This window comes from Pecten maximus, chromosome 8 (assembly GCF_902652985.1).
Source record: "Pecten maximus chromosome 8, xPecMax1.1, whole genome shotgun sequence".
NCBI classification, from domain to species: Eukaryota; Metazoa; Mollusca; class Bivalvia; order Pectinida; family Pectinidae; genus Pecten; species Pecten maximus.
In genome coordinates this window covers 35346583-35362163 of record NC_047022.1, presented here as the reverse complement: position 1 = coordinate 35362163, position 15581 = coordinate 35346583, and the positions used below count along the sequence as shown (strand labels likewise).

The 15581-nt window shown below is 33.5% G+C and overlaps 1 protein-coding gene across 1 annotated transcript; it reads left to right on the top strand.

Annotated features, from left to right (window-relative positions):
• The first annotated feature begins 4638 nt into the window (after positions 1-4638).
• Positions 4639-15237, top strand: LOC117332076. Its single transcript, XM_033890964.1, has 4 exons — positions 4639-6237; positions 10808-10973; positions 11292-11542; positions 12367-15237. The coding sequence occupies exons 2-4, from the start codon at positions 10834-10836 to the stop codon at positions 13734-13736; spliced, it is 1761 nt and encodes a 586-aa protein (XP_033746855.1). The 5' UTR covers positions 4639-6237; positions 10808-10833; the 3' UTR covers positions 13737-15237.
• Positions 15238-15581: the final 344 nt, after the last annotated feature.

Below are 15581 nucleotides of genomic sequence, written 5' to 3'. Positions count from 1 at the left end.
TGATAATTGAAGTTTGTTATCGCTATTTCTGAGAAAGTACTGAAGGGATCTTTCTCAGATTTCATATGTAGGCTCCCCTTGGTACTTAGTTATGCATATTGCATTTTGAGACCAATCGGAAAACAACATGGCGGACAGGCAGCCATCTTGGATTTTGATAATTGAAGTTTGTTATCGCTATTTCTGAGAAAGTACTGAAGGGATCTTTCTCGAATTTCATATGTAGGTTCCCCTTGGTGCCTTGTTATGCATATTGCATTTTGAGACCTATCAGAAAACAACATGGCCGACAGGCAGCCATCTTGGATTTTGACAATTGAAGTTTGTTATCGCTATTTCTCTGAAATTACTGAAGGGATCTTTCTCAAATTTCATATATAGGTTCCCCTTGGTGCCTTGTTATGCATATTACATTTTGAGACCTATCGAAAAACAACATGGTGGACAGGCAGCCATCTTAGATTTTGACAATTGAAGTTTGTTATCGCTATTTTGCAGAAAGTACTGAAGGGATCTTTCTTAAACATTTTTGTAAGTTCCCCTTGGTCTGTAGTTCTGCATATTGCATCTTGGGACCAATAGGAAAACAACATGGCCGACAGGCAGCCATCTTTGATTTTGACAATTGAAGTTTATTATCGCTATTTATCAGAAATTGCTGAAGGGATCTTTCTGAAGTTTCATTTGTAGGTTGCCCTCTGTGCCTAGTTATGCATATTGGATTTTGCGACCAGTCAGAAAACAACCTGCCCGACAGGCAGCCATCTTGTATTTTGACAATTGAAGTTTGTTATCGCTATTTTACAGAAGGTACTGAAGGGATCTTTCTCAAATTTCATATGTAAGTTCCCCTTGGTCCCTGGTGTTGCATTTTGGGACCAATCCGAAAACAACAGACAGCCATTATCGCTAAATCTTAAATTTTATATATAGGTTACCCTTGTTTGAAAAGTACTAGAGGGCTGTTTCTGAATTTACACAGATTAGTAAGACTTAGAGGAAGGGAAAAGTAGAGAAAAGATCAATCTGACATGGAACCTATAAAGATCATTCAATGGTGGGCGCCAAGATCCCTCTGGGATCTCTTGTTTATAGGTTGAAGTATCAATTGAGGCTTTTGATTTTTCTCTCACTATTTTCGAATTTATTGTACATTAAAGTAAAAATAAACAAGCAGAGCTTCTGTAATGACAGGTAAACGGTATAATATACATCATTGTACGTCTCTGGTACAGTGTCGAAGCTGTGGTTAGGATCTGTATATAAGACTTGTATTATTATTTTGCATTACATATACATTTATATAGCCTTACATTGCTTTCTTTTCGAAAACAACCCTTTTGCAAAAATATGACAAGGTACAGTATGGAATAGTGAACTAAAGTATTTAACACAAATGATACTTAAAAAACTTCAAGGTTTTAATTGTTGTTTGCAGCTCCGTATCAGTAAACCAATTCATTTAGTTATGTCTTCCTGTCAGGGTAATATACGAGTGTGTTGTATACTAGATCCGAGGTGCATTAAGTATGTGAAAATGACATTAGCGGATGTATTGTAGATAATATGTACACTGTTTAACTAAATGCGATGTTGTTTACACTTAAAATGTATAAAGTACTAGTATTTTTATTATAAGAAGATTGTCCGAAAATAGATTTTATCCTCGCCATTCTAAAATAAAAAAGGGATGCATTTTGATTCTAGCGATACACATACTGGACTTTTTTCGATGGAGTCAGAATGTTCTCAAATATAAGGCAGAGGTACCATACTCCAGGAACACATTGTTTTATTGATATTTTTATGTCTTCAACTCAAAACTCAAAATACTTGAATAGGAAAATCATGAATGGTTTAATATCAAATAGCGATTTTTTTTGTTCTTTCTTTTTTTATGCAATATCCACCAATATCTTTTTAGAATGTCTATAATGGTATTCAACAAAAGCTGGACTGTAGAGTGGGTTATTTCATGGAGTGTAAAATTTAGCTTTAGGCATCAAAATTGAAAGGTATTTAATGTTAACTATTATATCAGCCAAAACTTATTGATATTCATTGATGGACAGTAAAAGAGAAATGCAAATGTTTTGTAAAATTTTACTGTCCATATGAGGGTGAGTTTGGGGCCGAGTGTGGGGCCGAGGGTGTCTGGTACAATGTTGACGCTCTGGTAAGGATCTGTATGTAGGTTATGCATGTTAGGTCTGTATTATTTTTTATGATATATATATTATGTTGAATTGTTTAACCACGAAAATACATGTACAATTTTAACTTTTGCAAAATAAGGCGTAAGTACAGTTTGTACGATGACACAAACAGTATGGGATATAGAGAACTTTCAATATTAAACTATAACAGATGACACTTATATTTGAGGGTTTTTGTTTACAGTCCAGTATCAGTAAATCCATTTAACTTTACCCCACATTCATTTCATCATGTCCCCGTCTCGCAGGAAATACGTGTTCAATGATATACGTACAACTAAGTTTATATAGCTACCTTAGTTTTCATTTTATCATGGAACAGTGTTGATCCAGAACTTCTCTAAATTATATAAGATATCATATTTATTATACATTTTATAATGTATATAAGATTTTTTGCCTGTTATATATTATGTTTTACTTCTTTTAAGATACACGTACCTTATATGTTTATAAAACATGGTATTTGAGGTATCTCATATCTTGTTTAAGATATGTTAGATTATATCTCATAAAATAGATAAGATATATCATACAATGCATGTGTGTAAGATATCTCATTTAATATTCTTTATAATTTACCTCATATACTTTATGATGTATGAGTGAGTTCGAGGCCCGGTCAGGGCACAAGTCATGAAATTGTCTTCCTCCGTCATTTGTGTTACTATGTTATATAAATAGGATATCTTCTATACATTGTGATAGCTTATATACTATATAAGATGTCTTATAATGAAAAGTATAAAGGATATATTGTCAAGTTCATAACATGTCATTTATTATGGAATATAGCTTATGCAGTATTTAAGATATCTTATATAATTTGGTTAATTACTTCATCAACATTGCTTCATGAATAATGATAACTTGGCTTGCCATATATTTACGTAAAAATTCAAAGATGGGTGTATCATTCTGTTGCATGGTTAAATAAGGTGTCAGGCCTGTTCTTAATATCATGATCGTCGAGAGTAAATGCAACCACATTTTAATCACGTGGCCATTCCTGTCCCGTTGTATGTCATTAACACAACATATTTAATGGCCCAAACAATATTATCTAGTTTAAACAATATTTATTCAAGTAAGTGGAACATGTACAAATGGAAGAATGAGTATAGGAGATGATATGGAAATAAATACCGAAAGTGTACTGATGTTAGTCCTCATGGAAACAAGTACAGAAAGTGTACTGATGTTAGTCCTTCTAGTGGAAACAAGTACAGAAAGTGTACTGATGTTAGTCCTCATGGAAACAAGTACAGAAAGTATACTGATGTTAGTCCTTCTAGTGGAAACAAGTACAGACAGTGTACTGATGTTAGTCCTTCTAATGGAAACAAGTACAGACAGTGTACTGATGTTAGTCCTTCTATGGAAACAAGTACAGAAAGTGTACTGATGTTAGTCCTTCTAGTGGAAACAAGTACAGACAGTGTACTGATGTTAGTCCTTCTTATGGAAACAAGTACAGAAAGTGTACTGATGTTAGTCCTCATGAAAACAAGTACAGAAAGTGTACTGATGTTAGTCCTCATGGAAACAAGTACAGAAAGTGTACTGATGTTAGTCCTTCTAGTGGAAACAAGTACAGACAGTGTACTGATGTTAGTCCTTCCCATGGAAACAAGTACAGAAAGCGTACTGATATTAGTCCTTCTACTGGAAACAAGTACAGAAAGTGTACATATGTTAGTCCTCATGGAAACAAGTACAGAAAGTGTACATATGTTAGTCCTCATGGAAACAAGTACAGAAAGTGTACATATGTTAGTTCTTCTAATTTTCCAAACGTGTAAGATATATTTCGGGATGGTTTTCCTTTTCTATACACAATCCTAAACCTTAAGTTATTTTTTATGTGGATGAAAATCTAATGGTTGCCACTCTATGACATTGTCACCATATAACCATAGGTTCCTGACGCACAAGATAAGAAAATAATATGTAAAACATATATAGAGTCTATTTTATATCTCGTCAAGTCCTGTGTATAAAGTTCCCCGGTGACGTAATAAGGAGTCGACATTTTCTCCATGCTCTATGCGAAGCTGCATTCTCTTTGTTACGACGAATAATTGATTACGTTTTTCAACTTGATCGTTGTCTATATGTCTAAACAGATGTTGACTTTTAAGTGCTGCCTCACTGAAATATACTGCAGAAGGCACCCAGCAGCACTATTGTCGCGTTGCCATCCTTTCCCCCCAGAAGTTACAACGTATGCAATATTTTCTTAAACGGAAGTGGGAACTGGTTCATAGTTCCGTTTATCTTAAACGGAACTCGGAACTGGTTCCTAGTTTCGTTTTTCTTAAACGGAACTGAAAACTAGGCCCAAGTCCCGTAAAATGTATACGTGACTGATAACTGCCTTTGCACCCGTTGACATATAGTTGTTCTTCTTCAGATTCGTTTTTCTTAAACGGAACTCTGAACTGGTCCGTTTTTCTTAAACGAAACTCTGAACTGCTTCCTAGTTCTGTTTTTCTTTTACGGAACTTGTACCAAGACCCGCAAAGCGTATACATGATTAGTTCCGTTTTACTTAAACGGAACTCGGAACCAGCTTCACGCTCCCTGAAATGTATGTTTTCAACTTTGTCGGTATTGATTTAATTAGGAATTCAATGTTTTAAATACTCACTATGCAGTGTTGTTTAGCCTTTTTATGATGATTTACCAGTAAGAGAGAGAACAAAATGTCGTGACTAGTTGAAAATACTTGAAGAACATGTCTGAATCTGAATAAATCGATAGCTTAGCGACACGCATGTCATGTTACCTGATCAATACAGATACGCTGTGTCGCCTATCAGAACGGAATCTCTCGCGCGAATCTCTAGACGGAGTAACTAGGTATAGTTTGGAAGATACTCGTTGGTTTATAAAAAATATCTTAATACACGTATCACCTAAGTAAGCCGAACACATTTGCCACAGGAACAATAGGTATTATTATCGTAGAATTGTTATTTACTGTCAAAGAAGCGGCACTTTTAACTGGTGTCTATTAAACCGTTTTTTCTTCTAAATCTCTAGTAAAATATACAATTAACATCATATCGGATTGGGAAATGGAAAACAAAGTGTTGATTACGTCTCCGCGTGAAAATTCAGATACTTCGCATGATTTCCTGAACAAAACTAGATTTTCTTATATCTAAGCGATTTAGATAAAGAGAGATAAAGAACAAGAACTCGTTTGGATGTTTTGCTAATATCTTAGAGTATGTTTCTCGTAGTGATATATTTAGTACTGCTTTCTACGGTGTTTGTTACGTGTACGGATAATTGTGTGGTTTCCGACTTCATACAACCATGCGGACAGGTGTCGTATTTAGACCCCGCCGTGAATATTGGAGGCGTGAACGGTCAGTCAATATCGAGATCTCGTCTAGAATGTGCCCAGTTATGTGGAATGGAGAGTTCGTGCATTGGATTCAATATTTGTCAAAACGACACTAAAAACTTTAGTTGCGAACATCTGACTCAACTCATTCAAGGTTTTTCCTGTGGACTTATAGAGGCTCGGACGAATTGTACTTTCCAAATAAAGGTAAGTGGAATTAGATATATTCGTGTTGACATCAGCAAAGTGATCAAAGAAACAATCGTGGTCAGAGAAATGACGACGATATCATTGACCTTATTACTGAATTATGTACATTTATTGCACTATATCGTGCATACATGTATGTACTCACGTCTTAGTTATCTGATATTTTTCTTTTCTTTGTTTAGTCTTTTCTGCTAATAATATAAAATTACCAGAGAAGACCACATTTTGACTATTTATATCCCAGCCATATTTGGAGGATTAACCTGATATAAGTTTCGGATCATATAACGGCACTTTTATATGTTGCTTTCCTAAGTTATCGGAGGTAAAACAGAAATTGCAGAACCTGAACGAGCGCTTTAAACAAGTTTTGAATTTCCAAGTGTCTTCTTATTGCATTCTAGAGCACGTACAACCCAACAGCATACCTTGAGAAGGCAGAGGACACCCTAACAGGTAGGGTTATACATTCATATATTATATATAACTAAAATATTTTTATTACACTACAATTGTTTTTTTGCTTACTTGTTTTATTAGGTGTTCAAAAAAGTGTTACGTAAGGACTTTTAAGGCTGATGCTCGTATGACAGGATTTTCTCCAGCCAAGGAGCAGAATTGTTACTTTCACAATTTTTTTTAGTTTATTACAATAAAACAGGAATAAGGAACGCATCTACATAGCTCGTTATCCTTTAAAACATGTCAAAAGTATTAAAAAAAAGTGATAGTCAGAGAAGTTCTTTTTTTTTATTAAGTCCTATAGGTCGGTATTATAATGTTATACTGTTATGGTTCAAGTATTGTAGGTCGGTATTATAATGATATACTGTTTTTGTTTTAGTACTGTAGGTCGGTATTATAATGCTATACTGTTTTGGGTTTAGTACTGTAGGTCAGTATTATAATGTTATACTGTTTTGGTTTTAGTACGTAGGTCGGTATTATAATGATATACTGTTTTTGTTCTAGTACTGTAGGTCGGTATTATAATGATATACTGTTTTGGTTCTAGTATTGTAGGTCGGTTTTTACAATGATATACTGTTTGGGGTTTAGTATTGAAGGTCGGTATTATGCTATACTGTTTTGGTTTTAGTATTGTAGGTCGGTATTATAATGATATATTGTTTGGTTTTAGCATTGTAAGGCGGTAGCGATATACTATTTTTGTTTAAGTAGTTTATGCTGGTATGAGAACCTATTACACCTGTTTTATCACTAAGTTCCCTACTTTGATATCCTTTAAATGCAAAAAGGAAATGCGAACGTTGTTTACGAATGACAGGTCCACTCACTGAAAACTCCCATGGCCCTTGAATGTCACACCTGGGTACTCCCATGGCCCTTGAATGTCACACCTGGGTATGACAGTGTGCTTCCTGAAATGGTATCATTATACTGACATCTATGAAACCGAAAGTCAGATCAACTAGAGCCGATTCTGTAAACCTTATCGGTTTATCCTAGAAATTCGGGAGGAAAAACGATTAAGACCACAAATTTATCCAGCTCTTGCAACTGACGAGTAATTCCAAAGGGCAACCGGTACATCATTGAGCCTTGCCTGCGATATTGTTTTGTAATAAGACTAAACTTGAGTTAATTCCTTTTTGGCGTAATTGAAATTGAAACGGTTGCTATAATTTTGTGACAAATATCTACGAAAGTTAAAAACCGTTGTAGGGGTTGCTAAGTACTACAGAGTGTAGTTAATGTTACTGTTATCGATCATGCATAAACATAAAGAAGGCAACGATGCATCCTATCAAATGTAATCAAATCAATATTCGAACATTCATCTCTTATAAGGCTAGTTTCAAAGTAACCAGGTAACCTCATTTCATTAGTCCACTCGTAATCATTTACCATCCGAATCGTGAATGCCTCTGTGATCAGGATCTGTGAAATGTAGTATCGATGTCTACTCTGACAACCTAATCCAAACACACAATACAAACACTATCTAATCACCAATGCTATGGCGAGGTGATTACGTTAATAGTAAATAGGACAGTATCTTGTACATAATTATAGGTATCCTATACATGATTGTGGTGTAATGAAATGGTTTAGGATGGATGCTATATCAAGATAAGTTATATGAAATGTTTAGGATGTATGTTATATCAAGATAAGTTATATAAAATGTTTAGGATGGATGTTATATCAAGATAAGTTATATAAAATGTTTAGGATGGATGTTATATAAGATAAGTTATATGAAATGTTTAGGAGGGATGTTATATCAAGATAAGTTATATAAAATGTTTAGGATGGATGTTATATCAAGATAAGTTATATGAAATGTTTAGGATGGATGTTATATCAAGATAAGTTATATAAAATGTTTAGGATGGATGTTATATAAGATAAGTTATATGAAATGTTTAGGATGTATGTTATATAAAGATAAGTTATATAAAATGTTTAGGATGGATGTTATATCAAGATAAGTTATATGAAATGTTTAGGATGGATGTTATATAAAGATAAGTTATATAAAATGTTTAGGGTGGATGTTATATAAAGATAAGTTACATGAAATGTTTAGGAGGGATGTTATATCAAGATAAGTTATATAAAATGTTTAGGATGGATGTTATATCAAGATAAGTTATATTAAATGTTTAAGGATGGATGTTATATCAAGATAAGTTATATAAAATGTTTAGGATGGATGTTATATCAAGATAAGTTATATAAAATGTTTAGGAGGGATGTTATATCAAGATAAGTTATATAAAATGTTTAGGATGGATGTTATATAAAGATAAGTTATATGAAATGTTAAGGAGGGATGTTATATCAAGATAAGATATATAAAATGTTTAGGATGGATGTTATATCAAGATAAGTTATATACAATGTTTAGGATGGATGTTATATAAAGATAAGTTATATGATATGTTCAGGAGGGATGTTATATCAAGATAAGTTATATAAAACGTTTAGGATGGATGTTATATAAAGATAAGTTATATAAAATGTTTAGGAGGGATGTTATATCAAGATAAGTTATATCAAATGTTTAGGAGGGATGTTATATAAAGATAAGTTATATGAAATGTTTAGGGTAGATGTTATATCAAGATAAGTTATATAAAATGTTTAGGATGGATGTTATATCAAGATAAGTTATATGATATGTTCAGGAGGGATGTTATATCAAGATAAGTTATATAAAACGTTTAGGATGGATGTTATATAAAGATAAGTTATATAAAATGTTTAGGAGGGATGTTATATCAAGATAAGTTATATAAAATGTTTAGGAGGGATGTTATATAAAGATAAGTTATATAAAATGTTTAGGATGGATGTTATATCAAGATAAGTTATATAAAATGTTTAGGAGGGATGTTATATGAAGATAAGTTATATAAAATGTTTAGGAGGGATGTTATATAAAGATAAGTTATATAAAATGTTTAGGATGGATGTTATATCAAGATAAGTTATATAAAATGTTTAGGATGGATGTTATATAAAGATAAGTTATATAAAATGTTCAGGAGGGATGTTATATCAAGATAAGTTATATAAAATGTTTAGGATGGATGTTATATCAAGATAAGTTATATAAAATGTTTAGGATGGATGTTATATCAAGACAAGTTATATAAAATGTTTAAGATGGATGTTATATAAAGATAAGTTATATGAAATGTTTAGGATGGATGTTATATCAAGATAAGTTATATAAAATGTTTAGGATGGATGTTATATCAAGATAAGTTATATAAAATGTTTAGGATGGATGTTATATCAAGATAAGTTATATACAATGTTTAGGATGGATGTTATATAAAGATAAGTTATATGAAATGTTTAGGAGGGATGTTATATAAAGACAAGTTATATAAAATGTTTAGGAGGGATGTTATATCAAGATAAGTTATATGAAATGTTTAGGATTGATGTTATATCAAGATAAGTTATATAAAATGTTTAGGATGGATGTTATATCAAGATAAGTTATATGAAATGTTTAGGATGGATGTTATATCAAGATAAGTTATATGAAATGTTTAGGATGGATGTTATATCAAGATAAGTTATATAAAATGTTTAGGATGGATGTTATATCAAGATAAGTTATATGATATGTTCAGGAGGGATGTTATATCAAGATAAGTTATATAAAACGTTTAGGATGGATGTTATATAAAGATAAGTTATATAAAATGTTTAGGAGGGATGTTATATCAAGATAAGTTATATAAAATGTTTAGGAGGGATGTTATATCAAGATAAGTTATATAAAATGTTTAGGATGGATGTTATATAAAGATAAGTTATATAAAATGTTTAGGATGGATGTTATATAAAGATAAGTTATATAAAATGTTTAGGATGGATGTTATATAAAGATAAGTTATATAAAATGTTTAGGATGGATGTTATATCAAGATAAGTTATATAAAATGGTTTAGGATGGATGTTATATCAAGATAAGTTATATATAATGTTTAGGATGGATGTTATATAAAGATAAGTTATATGAAATGTTAAAGAGGGATGCTATATCAGGATAAGTTATATAAAATGTTTAGGATGGATTCTTTATAGAGACGTTATGTCAAATATTTAGGATGGATGTTATATAAAGATAAGCTATGTGAAATGTTTAGGATTGATGTATAGAAGAGGAATTGCCTATCTGAAGTCTTAAGATCACGCAGGGATAGCAACTAGTATTTTAGAAACTCTGGTATTTCTGACAAGGGACAGTACCCAAAGCCTTCTCTCAATTATCGAAAGATCAACTAAATGCAAAAAATGAGTGTTTCAAGCGAGACATTAGAAAGAAAAGAAATTTCAAGTAAAAAGTAAAAAGATAAGACCCCGTATTTAGTCGCTCTTTACCAACTCTGCAAATGGATCAGCAGGTACTAATTTATGTATATCAGCACGTGTTGTTTAAAAACACTTTCAAAGTATTCTATATGCTTATAGACAAGCAAAAATGCTGGGTGCAAAATACTTCAAATAAAAATAAATCTATCATATCTCATTTCCCTAGCTGCCGGTTGTCCGTCGGATGCTTTTATGCTGAACGAATATCACACTTGTTATTGGGCCGTGCAGAATTCCCATGCATACGTGAACCTTACCGCCTGCGAGGACACTGGAGGATACCTGGCTGTTCTCCCAAGCGGAGCTGTTATGGAAAAACTTGTTAAGCTTATGTGCGAACTAATGCTTTATTTTGTTGTCTTGTGAACACATATATCAGACGATATTGGTAATTTAGAAAGATAGATTGATGTTGATGTAAGTCATCTTTACTCAAGTTATCCAAAAAATAATAAATGACGTTATTGTTTCTGGGATTTCAACTTTATTGTGTATTCTCTTAATCACAAGAAGTATTTTTTTAAGCTTGGTACATCCGGTTAGATTTTTTATATAAAACACATAATCCTTATTGATATGAACGCATTTTGAGGAGTTTGTTTCTCTGTACGTTGAAATGATTGATATCGTTATAACTTCACTGTTAACAGTGAGGACGCTGGGTCCATTTCCACATCTAACTACTACTGGATCGATGTGAATGACCTGGACGAGGAAGGGACCTATATAAATAGGTTCGGACCGGTCAGTTGGACTGCGTGGGATTCCGGTCAGCCAAACGACGATAGGGAAACAGAGGACCAAGACTGTACCATTATGTCACCCAGGTACTCGTACGAATGGCACGACAGGAACTGTCTGAACGAGGCGGGCTACTATTCCCTGTGTTTCTTCTACCCTAGTGAGTATTCTGTTATGGTCATAACATGTATGCAGTGAAAACTCTTAATGAAAAATACATTACGTAATATCATTACAGTCATTTTTAACGACGTAGAAAGGCTATCGTGGTGACTATAAACAGGTTGGCAGGAGGTACTTGATGAATCGACATGTTGGAAATAAGGACACGAAAACATAATAACAAAATGATAAGAAGAATCAGTAAACTGGTTGATGACAGTCCGAACTATGTATGATACCCAATTCCGCCTGAAGACCCTTAACTAATTCTCGTAACAGTACAGACAATTATTCATTCTATGAAAGTTTTTCACTTGTGAAAAATAAAAACACTGCTTACAAAGGTCAATGGGGACAATTCAAAGGTGACCCGGTATATGTTGCTATAAACTTGTAATAAACAGAAAATGAATCAAAATATTATACCCACTTGTGAAATATATTTGGCAGAAGACACTGTTAGATATCCTCTATTCTTTATGTTACTTTTGTGTTTTAGCTGTTCGTTGTGATTCTTGCTTTGTTTTTTGTTCATGTTACTTAATTTTTCAAGAACGTTGTTAGATTCGCAAAAAAAAAAAAGAAAAAAAAAGATTTTAATGTGGGTGATAAAGCGTGTTCTAATGGATGAATTGGGCCCGCTTTTGATTGATATGGCAGGTATGGTTCATTATTTAAACTTCCGAAAGACCTAGACTTTTATTCCTTTTTTCTGATACCTTTGTATTTAAAAGAATCCGTATAAATAGTTTTTGTATAGATTAAACCGCTGTTTATCCAGACTTACGTATACGTTTACAAGCCAGTATTGCTTTATTGTAGGTGGAGACGGATACCGTAGGAGATACGTTATACACACTGACGCTACCAACACGACATATGGAAACGTGACGGAGCTGATATCAGACATCGACAGAGGGGTTGCAGTGCGAGTCCTGATACAAGGAATACCGGGAATGTTTGACGATCTTGTATTGCAGGCCGACGCTATTTTCACTTACCATGATGGTGTTGAGAGAAGATGTGTACAGTCTGTACACAATATGGTTTTACAGTCATCCTACTTGCTCCGAATTGTGTTGTTTGCATGCACCACAGGGTCACTTCGAGTCGAAACTTGGGCAAACGGTGCACAAACAGAAGTTTCTTACGGAGTCCTGATGACCTGGTTCACCACTGACTATCCCACTTTAAAAGTTCTTCAGACGTCTGGTGCTCCCCCGGACGCAAGTTTCAATTTAACAGAAGCAATTATTGCTGGGAAAGATTTCATGGTCCTGCTGGGAACTGCTCGATATCCTCTACATGACATGTACTATGGAACGAATGTGACAGGACAGTTCTCATGGGTCGCATCTAAGACGAACTGGACAAGTGTCATGATAGATTACGAAGGTTATATCCACAAGGTCGATTGGTGGGATTCAAATGTTCACACATTCAACAAACAATCCGAGTCGTACGCCTTCTTAATGGCCGACAATTGGAACGTGGTGTATTCAAATACAGGTGACGGTACAATTATGCTGCTTGCAAATTATATCAGTGCTGGACATGAGGTCAAGGTCGATATAGGTGGACGTGTATCCACAGTAGAAATGATATTTATGAAATCCTATCAAATACATGCGCTACTTTCGTCGGAGTTGGTATCGGATACCATGCAAACCGACCTCAAAAGAACTGTAACAATAGTATCTTCCTCGGGTAAAATAGTAACATACGAGTTTGGGTTTGAGCAGAACACTTACCTGAATGAACATACCACAAAGACGACAGTGCGCTGGTTAGTTGATACAAGCTCTGTTTGGACTGAAATATACAGGACGGACTCTACCGACTCATCCTCTGATCAAGGAGTTTTCACTTTACACGATGCCTTATATAATGGACAACCAATTCGACTGAAGGTCGATACAACTGGAGACTACAGTGTGTTTTTTACAGCAGATTTTGTAACTCGTATCTCGAGTTCCGATACGTATACTGCGCGGTATAGCCGCGGCTTTTCCTTTAGGAATCTAGATGAGGGGGGTATAGCGATCAATTCACCCGTACACCACTTGCATATAGAAGTGACTAGTGAGGGAGACTGTCAGGTTATTACTATTCCTAATGGAATATCTGCCGTAAACACAAGCAGTTCTGTACCTGCTAAAATCACATGGTATTCAAAACCTTATATATTCTGAATCGTGCATAGGGTATCGTATATGAATCCGACGATTCCTGGGATTAAATGGTTATTGTAGAATCGTGCGCAATAGGAATGCTGGCATTTGTCATTTTGTTTTTAGAAATAAGTGGCTAAATTGGGGTGTTCTCTCTTCATATATATATGTTTTTGTAGACATCGCTGTTTTTCAGGTCATCTCGCTAAACTTTTAATTGGTAAAAATATTTGGCCAGTACAAATAATTTGGCTCACATCTGTTGCTGGCCTTACGTATTATGTATCAAAATGAACATAAAAACGCACCAATAAACATATTAAAAAGCAAAGATGAGCATCAAAATTACAAATTACACCATATTTGAAGGTATATTTGTGGCGAAGATGGAGGGAGAGGTTTCTTTTTTTTTGAAACAGACACTTAAGTTCGTTATGTCAAAAAATGTACTAATAACATTTTCAAAGATGATGACGGTGAACTCTTTTTCTGAAAAAGATATGGACACTAATGACCAATAAGGTTCGACCTTAAACAACTGACCCGTATGTAATATCCCAAAAGGGGAGCGCAAGCTATCCGAAAAAAATGGTGACGTAAGCAAAAAAATGTGCTTGTAAACAAACTGTTGCGATGTACGTAATGTGTGATATTCGTCTAAATATATTGACACTTTACACATATGATTAATATTTTCATTATTCATGGTTAATATATACTTTGTGGAATGCATTCAATTGCTAAATTTAATGCCAATGTGCAATATATAAATGTACGTATGAAGCATCAACATATGAGTGTCTAAACAAAAAAAACATCTCTATTTCCAGGATGCGTATCTCAAGGTGTTTTGTTATCTATGCATCTATAGGATACGTATCTCAAGGTGCTTTATTATCTATGTAACGTTCTTCATCATTTTCCACTGATATGCACTCACCTGATGTTTTATCAATACACGGAACAATATTGTTATTTGTGTATGATAAAATCTGCCGACAGTTTACAATCACAATTCGCGCTTTTGGAAATTCATCTTACCTTGTCATTGCCCCTGAATATAACCGGAACACAAATCTTGTGTTTTTATTATGTTTTATATCTGTGAAGTATGTGTAACATGTCACGAACATTTTAATACATAATGACTGTCATACAGTTATAGCGTGATGCTAGACAACAAGGTTACGCGCCGTGAGAACTGACCATTTCTACCATTATCTGCTGATTTAAAGTAAGCTTTGTTAATTTCCCACTTACAAAGAGCTTATCAGTTTGGTTAGATAGATGATTTCAGCATAGTTTATTTTTTGTTGTTGACACCATTCGGTCATTTAAGGACTGTGTCCATTAATGATGGCGCCAATGTTGTAGATTGTCAATTCAATTCAATTCAACTTTATTCCGTAAGTTTTACAACTTATTGGATAACATAATATACATACATTTAAGGACAAAGGCATCCACTCTTACATAATTCATCATTCATTCTACAAAATAGTACTTACTCTCTTCACATACATCTACACTCAACAAAAATAAATCTTACAATAATCTTAAAGAACAATAACAATTAATATATTATTAATCTAATAAGTTGAAAATGAATATATTTAATTAAGATTTGATAACAAATCTTTCCTACATTTATCTGCTAGTGATAGATATTTTCCTAAATTGTTAAGTTCTTTTGTATTTTCTACTTTGAGTAATTGAATAAGTTTAAACATACTGGGTTTTTTAAATAATATGGTTTAATCAAATTAAGACGAATGTCTACATAACACTTACATTTAAAAATAAAATGGTATTCGTCTTCTATATCATTTTCATCACATAAAATGCATTTTCTTTCTTGCCTCGGAA